Below are 12313 nucleotides of genomic sequence, written 5' to 3'. Positions count from 1 at the left end.
GGCTTTATAACTTTGTTGTTTTCTCAACAAACAAAGAACTGCTGACACGAATCGACTGGAAATTTTTGTTTCGATAAATTGGCAAATCTTTATCTCAGTTTAACAATATAAATCAGGTGAAATGTGTTCTGAGAAGAATGCTTGTAACTTGTTTATTTTTACTGTGGCTAATATTATATTACTAAGTGATATGCTTAATATAAATATTGCTGTAGTAGTTTGTTACTGGGCCTAATTGATAAGATGTTTGTGTTGTGTAAAGAAAAATATAATTTAAAACATTCGTTGCTGCATTTTTGTACCCATGCGTAATAAATACAAAGTTCTTATCATACTTTTGTTGACTTACAGGTAAATCCGAGACGACTTGATAAAATTAACATGAGTGCGCCAGGACCAGCTTACCTAAAAGTTGACGACTATTTTAAGGCTTCTGTAAGTGTTCTCGTTATTTTTATTGTTGTGGGTGTATCGCATTCTTTTTCCAGAACTATCAGCTGCGGAAAAAAATCGTCATGGTGCTGTACATAGGACAAAATCACTTGCAGAAGACCGTCCTCTTCCGCCAACTCAAAGACTACATGGAAAAGCGTTCAGGCGTAGACGTGTACATCTTCCACGACAAGCCGCACCAACTCCTCTTCTACCACGTGAAGGAGGTCATCAAGTACGCCAGGACCCACGACAAGAACAACCGGTGCACCATACTGATCATAGACAAGAGCATGGCCTGCTACGAAGAGCGGTTCGAAATAACTGAGATGGCCACGTTCTACGAAGCCCATTCCCTACAGTTGTTCTTCCGCACTTTCTACAGGGAGCTGCTGGAGTCGCAAGTAGATGCCTTCAGACGCCGCCGCCACTTGTACGAGGACTTCCCCATAAACATGATCGGCTTGCCTTCGGCCTACAAGCACCACATGTTCATACCCATGCATTACGACTTAATGACGGAGATGTACAAGATTTGCTATCGGATAACTAACGTAGACGTGAAACCCATTCGTCCGCAGGTTTGCGAGAAGATTTCCAATCACCTGCTTAATCACAGGGTCCACTACAAGAGTTTCATCAACAATTTGCTGCCCACCATTGAATGTTTCAAGCCTAGGTCCATCGCTAAATTTCTCAGATACAGGCCGGCAATTAGTTTCCATGTTAGTGAAGACCACATGCCGGTGTTTGAGAGGGACGTGACGGAGAACTTGTTTTCTTGGATGGCAGGCAATGGTGGAGATGCTAAAGCGAAGAAAAGTTGTTGCGAAAAAAATTGCTTTTGTAACAGAAATTTGAACCTTTATAAGGAGGGTTACATGTCTGTTGAAAGGCAATTTTTAGGAAATATGGCTTAGTTGCAACTTTTAAATAATTATAACAGTTTATAGACTTTAAATGCGTTTTTGTTTTTTGTTAGTACATCTAATTAGACCTGTATAATAATTTCAATAAACTATTTATTGTGAAATATGCTTTTTATTTTATTCAAAACTAATTTTGACAATAATTACATAATAAACTAATAATTTAACTTGAAATCACCAAAAAATAGTTGTTTGATACTATAGATATATGCAGTTTCACATGAAATTTGATATATTAACATTCAAGTTAATTTTTTACAACACATTAATTATTGCAATTGTCATTTAAAATATTATTTGTCCACCAGTTGTTGGCAAAACTGTATTTGGTTCATTTATTGCACATACTGATATCCTGACTAGTTGGTACTTGGATAGTACGTACGTTCTCTTTAACTCGCCAGTTTTTGAAATAATTATCAATTTGCTTTTGTTTTTCGACAGTACAAACGGTTGTTTAACTACCTACAAGCTGAGGAAACTAATTGTGACATTAATTGTGAAGGTAACAAATATATAAATTATTAACCTCAACTCCCAACTTTATTTCGTAATATTCAACTGATAATATATATATATATATATATATATATATATATATATATATATATATAAGTTTATGTTATTGTAAAATAGTGTTTAATATTATAGATTTATCTTTCAAATTAGATTTGTTCTATTAATTGTTGAATATGACACTTCTGAAAATTTTTCAGTAATTTGACCGACTGCAGTTGGCAAAACTGACATTTATTGTATTGCGAGTACCGGATTTTTATGTGTTTGTACTGGACCAGTATGTGCGTTTTGTTCAGTAGCCCAGTTTTTTAAAGTTTGTCTATTTGCTTTCGTTTGATCTTAGTACAAACGGTTGTTTAATTGTTCAAGAAAGAAGTCTAGAGGTAACAAATTTATAAATTATTAACATAAACTTAAATAAAGTCAATATTTGTATAATGCCCAGTCAGTTAGCTGAAGTAAGGGTGTTGCTAAAGTTTCGAATTTTTTCATGGCAACCAAAAAAATATTTTGTCAGAAACATTAGACAAATTGTTTATTGAACCGAAAATTATCCGTTAAAAGCTTTTTTCTGACTTGAACAAATATACATTATAGTTGGAAACTTCAAATTGACAGGTTTATTTAGTAAAAAGTAATATTTACGTTTGAAATCAATATTTTATTGTTAATATCTGTTGTGTGTAGCCAATTAAAATAACTAAACAAACATATTTCATATGCTTTTATGTTTTTCTTCTTGGAATTGGTAACCTTATATTGTGTGTGATAAGAAAAAATATTCAGTACTAATAATTGTAAGACATAACAATATATATCTAATATAACATTTTAAATGAAAGCTTACAATTGCCGCTCCAATTTTTATATGTCAAAGAAATATTTCATTAAATTCATCATAAAAATAGCAAAAAGCAAAATATATTTCAAGTGCATCTCTGGAGCTTTTCTTGGAAATGTCAATATTATGCATTATGTGATGTTATATATGAAAAAAATTTGCTACTAACTAAATTAAGTCATTGTAATTACAATCAACAAAATTACATTTTACTCCGCAATTTATACAAACAAAGTAGTAGTAATTATAGTAGCTTATTAAAATATATTAAAAATATGAGCTGTACTACATAAACTAGATACTAGCATCTATAATGTTTATTGTTCTTTCTGTTACTATTGTGTCAACTATGTAACTAATTTTATTCTTTAAAAAATTGCCTACTTTTCTAATTTTTTAATGGACAAAATTATAGCAAGTTTTTACTTTTTAGTCTTTCATTGCTTTCTACAGGGACAAAATTACACAAAATTGTTATGCCCTCAGTGAAACATGGTGGTGGTTCAATTACGCTATAAGGGATGCTTCAATTCCTTTGGCGTAGGGCCCCTTAGACTGATTTATGTACGGGGTATGATTAAACAACAATTTGTTTCCATATATTGAAGAAATGATGCTCTTAATAAAAGTTTTTCAACATGAACATGATCCCAAACACAAATTCAAAACTGTGTCAGATTAAAACATGCGTGTGTCGATATTTTGTCTTGTCCGCCCCAATCTCCAGACACCAACCCTATAAAAAACATGGGGGATCATGTTTATAACCAGATTCGACATAAAAATTTTACAAATTTAAATGAACTCATCACAGCTATTCAAGAAGGTTGAAAAAATATTGATTTGTCGTATATTCAGAGTGTATATCAGGGAAATTGACCAAAATTATAAAACAAAAAGGATATTATACAAAGTGTTAATGTTCAATTAAATAACACAATCATTAAAAATCCCTTTCAAAATTAAAGTTGCTGTATTTATGTGAAGCACAATTCAAAAAATACATATCATTTTATGGAATAATAATATAGTAGTTTCTACTATGTACCAATGTATAAAAAATAACTGAAATAACTAATGTTATTTTAGCAATTCAAATTAAATGAAAGACTTATTACTAAAATATTTTAAATAATTATTTATGTTTCAACTTTCTTCTTGGAAGTTATAGTATTATACACATGATAACTGATAACACATTCCATAAACAATCTATTATCAATGCTTTTTAAGTATAGGCTATAAAAATTCAACAAAGTGCAGAGTAAGTATGTATACAGAAAGTTTTGAGAATAAATTTTTAGTTTTGTGTTATCATAACTCTGAATGGTGTTTTTAATTAAAGAATCTAAAATATTTTAATTTGTTTGTTTGTTTGTTGTACAAATTTTTATTATAACTTATTTTAAAGTCTGAGTCCTAATTAGGGGATTCACAAGCATGAAATATTAAAAATTAAAAAATTAAAAAAAACAGTAATTAAATTACTCATATACAAAAAAAAAAACAGAATCAAAGAACATTTAAAAAATTAGAATTAAAACTTTTAAACTATTGGAAAAATTTAAAAAGTTTTGACATAAAGTTTATTTTTTCCACCAATATTCAACCACTTGAACTCTGGAGGAATGGACAACAATAACAATAATGTCGTGAAAGAAACATAACCAACAAAAATTGTTTTAAGATATTCTGTTCGTCCAGTCTGACGTTTGTGCCGCGTTTCTTGAGTGTTCCACGTGTGTTTTATAATCTTTGACATGTGAGTAATTTAATAAACACGGGTTTTGTTTTCATTTTTTTAATTTGTTGCACTTCGTTATTGTGGAGTTTTTGATGTTTACTTGAGTGTAGGGCTTTAATATATAATAAAATTATGACTATTTTTATGATTATATGACATTTGTCTATATGAAATTCATCTTTCAGAAATGTCTCGCTGCCTGGTGATCACCCTAATCGGCCGCCCAAACATTGGCAAGACCGAGTTCATCAAGAACTGCGTGTCCCTGCTGAACAAACGCAGAGACTTCGAGATCGTGCGCTTCGCCGCCTGCAGCTTCTCCGCCACCTATGCCCAGCTGCAAAAGTTCCTCGGACACTCGAACGACCCAAACTTCGGGAAAAAGAAGGTCATCATATTGGACGCGAACATGGACTTGGAGAAGAGGGAGGCGATTTCGATGCTGTGCAAGTCCTACAGAGCCAGCTACGGTCAGTTCTACTTCAAGATAGAGCAGACCCGGCTCAGATTGAAGACCGTGCCGGCCTCGGACGTGGCAAACAACTGCATTGGCAAATACATAAGCCAAAACTTCAAAGTCATCATCGAGCCGAAGTATCTTCTGCCGTGGGAACGCAATTATCTGATAATCGAGCTCGACATTGGATTTTTGGGTTTCGTTTTGGACCTACACTTCGCGCTGTGTTTTATGGAAGAGAACCTCAAAGTAAACAATACTGAGGACATATTTTTTTAAAAATTTTATGTTGATTTGACCTATGTATGTCACTTTTTACTTTTAAAATTTGTAATTATATCTTTTTAAATGATCCTTTTGTGTTCTGTTTTCAGTCAAATAACTGTATTATGTGTTATTTTAAATAAATATATCTAAGAGCAACTAGTTACTTTTATTTACTACTATAATAATTGACTTGATAGTAATGATTCATTTAAAATGAAAAAATTAAAGTCATAATTAATAACTATTGTTTTTGACATCATTTTCCTGTTGTTTATTTGCTGCCTAGACGTTTTTCATTTATCAATATCTCGAATATGTATGGAAAATAAGTAATAATTTCAGATATGAGGTCCAAATTTCATTTTTATTCTACTAATACTTTCAATAAAATGTTATTTTCAGTATAATTGTATTAAATAATAAATAATTATCAGTGACTACAATAATTATACTGAAAGTTAACAAACACAAAATATTAAATAATGATTTTATTATTTATTTAATACATTTCTAATTATTTACTCTAATAGCAAATTGATAAATTTCATAAAATTACTTGATAGTAAATATTAGATCTAAGAAACTAAGAAAAAATTTGCCTCATGAAAAAGGTTGTGATATTGGTACTGGTCTTCAATAATTATCAGTTACTACAATAATTATACTGAAAGTTAACAAACACAAAAAATTAAATAATTACTTTATTATTTATTTAAAACATTTCTAATTATTTACTGTAATAGCAAATTGATAAAGTTCATAATATTACTTGATAGTAAATATTAGATCTAAGAAAAAATACTCATAAAAAAAGTTGTGATATTGGTACTATTGAATGGAAGGTGATAAGGATTTTCACTACAGGCATTCAGTATCAGTTCTGCTCGAGCTTTTGTTTGCAGTTGTTGCTTTTCGAAATAATGCCCGGCTTACCAACATATATTCGCCCTGTAAGTTCATTGTTCATTAATTAAGAAAAATATACCTACTAATTTTTAAACTTTTTTACTATTTTTACTATTAAAAATTTTATTAATCACTTGTACAATTTAAATACTCAGAAATATATATTTGATTATTATTCAATGCTTTTGTTGATTGCTTTTGTTAATTACTGACAATTTCTTTTGTATACAAGTGTAAAATTACAAAATTTATAATTTAATTTTAGTGAACTTTTTAAACTATGAGCTGAAAACTCATAATATTCTTAATAACAGTAAAATTGTTTAGTCACTACAAAATAACTGGTTTTATTATATTATTTATATTATGTTCAAACATTTTTGACTTCATTTCAGTAATCAACTTTCAGGGAGCTGAAATCTAGTGGAAAATTAATAATATTCTTAATACCAGTACAAAGTTTAGATATTGTCAAATCAATGATTTTATTATTTATATTATATTAGAAAATTTCTGTTTTTATTTCAGTAATTAATTTTCATTAAACTAAAATATTATCTGAAAATTCATAATATTCTTAATAACAGTACAATTGTTTAGACACTGTTAAATAAATGATTGTATTGTTTGTATTAAAGTTTCTGATTTGATTGATTTTAGTAATCAATTTTAATGGAGTTAAAAATTAACTAAAATTCGTAATATTCTTATTATTTAGATACTGCCAAAAATGATTTAGTGTTTATATTAATTAGAAAGTTTCTAATTTGACGTCAGTAACCAATTTTCATGAAATAAAAATATTAGCTGAAAATTCATAATATTTTTAATAACAGAAAAATTGATTTGATTTAGACACTGCCAAATAAATGATTTTAATGTTTTTTTAAATACATTATATTAAAAAATTCAGATTTCAATACAAATAATTTTCATGAAACTAAAATATTAGCTGGAAATTTATAATATACTTAATAACTGTTTAAAATATTAGCTGAAAACTTCTTAATAACAGTAAAATTATTTAGTCATTGCAAAATAACTGGTTTTATTATATTATTTATATTATGTTCAAACATTTTTGACTTCATTTCAGTAATCAATTTTCAGGGAACTGAAATCTAGTTGAAAGTTAATAATATTCTTAATAAAAGTACAATTATTTAGATACTGCTAAAAATGATTTAGTGTTTATATTAATTAGAATATTTCTGATTTGATTTCAGTAACCAATTTTCATGAAATAAAAATATTAGCTGAAAATTCATAATATTCTTAATAACAGAACAATTGATTTGATTTAGACACTGCCAAATAAAAGATTTTAATGTTTTTTTATTACATTATATTAAAAAATTCTGATTCCATGACAAATAATTTTCATGAATCTAAAATATTAGCTGAAAATTTATAATGTACTTAATAACAGCAAAATTAATGATTTTAATTTTAATTTTAAAATATTGGCATAAAATTCATAATATGATTAATAATACTATAATTATACTATAAAATAAATGAATTTATAGTTTATATTATGTTAGAAAATTTATGAATTCATTAAAATAATCAATTTTAATTGTACTCCTGAAAAACATGGGTTGAAAATTACATAAACTTGTTTCCTGTAATAAAATTTTAGTCCATACAACAACGTGATGAATTTAATATAAATAAAAATCTAATATAAAAAGAGTTGTGAGATTGGTACTACAGGCAGGTGATAAGGATTTTCACTGCTAACATTCAATATCAGTTCTGCTCGAGCTTTTGTTTGTAGTTGTTGCTTTTCGAAATAATGCCCGGCTTACCAACATACATTCGTCCAGTAAGTTTATTATTTATTAATTAATAAATATATGTTTTTTCTTGTTCCTTCTGATTTATAAATATTTTTAATATGTATTTAATTAGACTTTTTATTAATTAAACTTACAATTTAAATACTTATACAAATATTTTTTTGATAATCATTTGATGCTATTGTGATTTAATTACTGTCAGTTAATTAATTTTTTTATTCTGCTTACAAATGTAACTTTACAAAATTTCTGATTTGATTTCAGTGACCCATTTTACTGAAACTAATATAGTTGAAAATTCATAATATTTTTAATGACAGTACATGTTGTTTATATTATATTAGAGAATATCTGATTTTATTTCAGTAATAAATTTTAGTTTAAAAACACATGAAAATTATCTAAATAATTATGTAATTAGTATATAAAAAAACAAATATACAAAAAATAATACATTTATTTAATAAAATATAGTAGTATTTACAAATTTACAACTTATGAGTCATCGAAGACATCAATATTAATATTGATACCTTATCATATTTTAAAGTATTACCTAACGCATTGCTTCACGATAGGAAATTTGCATTATTCACTCTGTAATATAATCCTGTAATATAAATAAAGAACAATTTTATCAATAATATTGATATTTTCAGCCTCCTGCACTTCGTGCAAACATAGTTTTGGTGTTAATGGTTGGCGCCAGCAAATGCGGCAAGTCTCTGTTCGCCAGACATTTTAAGGACTACATTGAATATTACAGCAAGATAGATGGCTTCTTGATTCACAACTTCTCCTTCGCCATCGTCTTCGAGTTCTGTCGCCAACTTATGGCCGGTGCCATGGATCCGACCATAAAGGCGTCCAGATTCATCATCGTGGATGGCAACATCATGGACAGGAAACAGAGGTTTGAGCTGTCCGCCCTCGCCTCTATGTACAACGGCATCACCTTGCAGTTGTACTTCGAAACCGACATGGATATACTCATGCTGAGAAACGCCGAGAGGATTGCCAGCGGAGATGTGACTCAGGAGGCTCTGTTGCAAGCCATCGCCGCCACTGCTATGCCATCGTCCAAATTCACTTGGGAAAATCACTATCAAATTCCCAAAAACTACATGGAGAACATCACCCAGTGCTTCATGAAGGTGTTGGAGTACCTAACGGTGACCACCATGTTCTCAACGAAGTTGGTCATCTCACCGGAAATCGTCAACTTCTTCATACACGTCAACAAGCTTTGCTTTGACGAGCACGTCAACGCTAACGGGAACATTCCAGTGCCCTACCTTGGGCCAAGACCGGATGAAACAAGATGCAAGCTGCTGAGATGTCAACTACCCATTGATGACACTTTGGCTTTGACCATGAGATTCCTGGACTTCTTCGTATTGAAGACCGATCCTCCGGAAGCAGTCGCAGTGAATTTATCAGCTGTCCTGCAACGTCCCATGGAAGGTGGTTTTATGCTGCCACCTTTGCAGCCCATTGCAGGTCCGAGTGGTGTCTCATCCACCGTTCAACCACCAAGGCCTCCAAACCACAAATAATTTAACTCCGTTCATAATTTTATCCGATTTAATTCAATAAACTTTCGTTTGGTCTATATTGTTTGATTTTTATCATCAATAAAATATATATAATTAAAAGTTCGTTACATTTTAATTAACTTAACAAAGTAAGGTCCCGATACTTTTGGAAATAAAATGTTTCATACTTTAATTAACACGGTAATCCAAGGATAACCACAAAATTCCATGAAAACTGCAACTAAAATTGATCGTGAGCGCCTGCTATGTGTTACAGCTTCACTAAGAGGATTATTTTTGGATTTATAGGGATTTTTATATATTTAATTAATATGGATAGTTTGTATGGGTGCCCACTACTACTACTTTATGTCCCATTATGCATTATAACATAATTTTTCATATAACCTACTTTCTACTAATTAACAACTTACAATAGAAATTGTAGATAATGAATAATCGTTCTGACATTGATGCAGATTCAAATGATGGAGCTCCAAACACAAAAACATTGTTTTAAAAAGATAAAATCTTCACAAAACGACCATCCTTGAAGTTTTCCACCGATGTTTGTATTGAGAAAATATCCGAGTGAAAGAAATCGAAGAGCAGTCGACAAAGGAAAATAAGCGAGTGTGAACCGTTCTTTGAAATTTGTCGTAGAGGGGATGTGGATCCGGAGTGAATGGAAAGGGTGGCTTGAAGCCCCACAGTCCCCCGGGAACGCCACCAGTCTGTAATTAAACTCCCAACGACTGATGCTACCGAAGAGGCAAAGCCCTATGGCTTGCTTGCTTGCTTGTGTTCCCCTTAGCTTCGCTGGAGTTTACGCGTTTATGATGCCTTACCAAACAACTTAACTTATAACTTACACCGTTTAATGTGGAGTCGATTCAAAAATCTTTTGTCTAAATCAATTATATTGTTAGGTGTCTACTATATGCATATACATTTAAAATATTATTTACTAAGGCAACTATGGTTACTGAAAGTTTCCAAATTAATAGAAGTTATGATATAAAATTGTTTAGTCACTGCAAAATAACTTTTATTAAATTAATAAAAAGGTTATTTTCACTATAATTGTATTAAATAATTATCGGTTACTACAATAATTATATTGAAAGTTAACAAATACAAAATATTAAATAATTACTCTATTATTTATTTATTTACTGTAATAGCAAATTTGCTATTACAGTAAATAAAGTTGATTGATACAGTTCATAAAATTATTTTATATTAGATCTATGAAACTAAGAAAAAATCTACCTCATAAAATAGTTGTGATATTATTACTATTGAATGGCAGGTGATAAAGACATTCAGTATCGGTTCTACTTACTATTAAGAATTTTATTAATTATATGTACAATTATACAGTACCCAGAAATATATTTTTGATTATTATTTAATGCTTTTGTTGTTTAATTACGGCCATTTCTTTTTGTTTACAAGTGTAAAATTACAAAATTTATAATTTAATTTTAGTGAACTGTTTAAAATATTAACTGAAAACTCATAATATTCTTAATAACAGTAAAATTGTTTAGTCACTGAAAAATAACTGGTTTTATTATATTATTTATATTATGTTCAAAAATTTTTGATTTCATTTCAGTAATCAATTTTCAGGGAACTGAAATCTAGTTGAGAATTAATAATATTCTTAATAACAGTACAAATGTTTAGATATTATCAAATGAATGAGTTTATTGTCTATATTATATAAGAAAATTTCTGTTTTTATTTTAGTAATCAATTTTCATGAAACTAAAATATTAGTTGAAAATTCATGACATTCTTAATAACAGTACTATTGTTTAGACACTGCCAAATAAATGATTTTATTGTTTATATTAAATTAGAAAGTTTCTGATTTGATTGATTTTAGTAATTAATTTTAATGGAATTAAAAATTAACTAAAATTCATAATATTCTTAATAAAAGTACAATTATTTAGATACTGCTAAAAAATAATTTAGTATTTATATTAATTAGAAAATTTCTGATTTGATTTTAGTAACCAATTTTCATGAAATAAAAATATTAGCTGAAAATTCAATGTCTGATTTAGACACTGCCAAATAAATGATTTTTATTGTTTTTTTAATTACATTTACACAATTAAATACATTTTTTAATTACATTATATTAAAAAATTCTGATTTCATTACAAATAATTTTCATGAAACTAAAATATTAGCTGGAAATTTATAATGTACTTAATAACAACAAAATTATTTAAACACTACCAAATAAATTTTAATTTTTATATTATATTAGAAAAATTCAGCAATTTTCATGAAATTAAAATATAGGTTTTGAGAAATTAAATCGGTTTAAAACCACTGACTTATCGGAAAAATCAATTTTTTTCAGAACATTGTTGTTATCAGAGTAAAACTATCTCACTGTATTTTCTACTGGGTGATTACAATATATTGTTTTTACTAAATTTTAAATTTAAATTTTCTTAAAAATATATTTTAAATTTTAATTTCTTAAGAATTATTAATATGTTTAATATATTTTATATGAAATAATGTAATTTACAAATTTTAAGATCTATTTTATAAAAATAGACAAATGATTCTAACGATGTCCCACAAAAATATATAAAATCTTTTTTACTATATTAAAACTTATAGTAGTGGACATAATTATAGCAACTTATTAAAACATATTAAAAATATGAGATGTATTACTTGATTTGGATGTCAATACCTATAATGTTTATTATGTATTGTTGTATGTACTATGCAACTGGTCAATCTAATTTTATTATTTAAAGAATTACCTTCTTTTTTATTTTCCAGTGGACAAAATTATAGCAACTTTTTACATAATGGTCTCTGTGAATTTAAGTCGATTATTTAT

The 12313-nt window shown here is 28.5% G+C and overlaps 1 protein-coding gene across 1 annotated transcript; it reads left to right on the top strand.

The window, feature by feature from the left end:
- The first annotated feature begins 4368 nt into the window (after positions 1-4368).
- Positions 4369-5330, top strand: LOC109596389 (uncharacterized). The gene is made up of 2 exons (XM_020011932.2): positions 4369-4483; positions 4651-5330. Exon 2 carries the CDS (start codon positions 4653-4655, stop codon positions 5199-5201), a length of 549 nt encoding a protein of 182 aa, XP_019867491.2. The 5' UTR covers positions 4369-4483; positions 4651-4652; the 3' UTR covers positions 5202-5330.
- The last annotated feature ends 6983 nt before the right edge of the window (positions 5331-12313 follow it).

This window comes from Aethina tumida, chromosome 1, assembly GCF_024364675.1.
Source record: "Aethina tumida isolate Nest 87 chromosome 1, icAetTumi1.1, whole genome shotgun sequence".
NCBI classification, from domain to species: Eukaryota; Metazoa; Arthropoda; class Insecta; order Coleoptera; family Nitidulidae; genus Aethina; species Aethina tumida.
The sequence above is the reverse complement of the archived record's forward strand: the minus strand, read 5'-3'. Positions and strand labels throughout refer to the sequence as shown.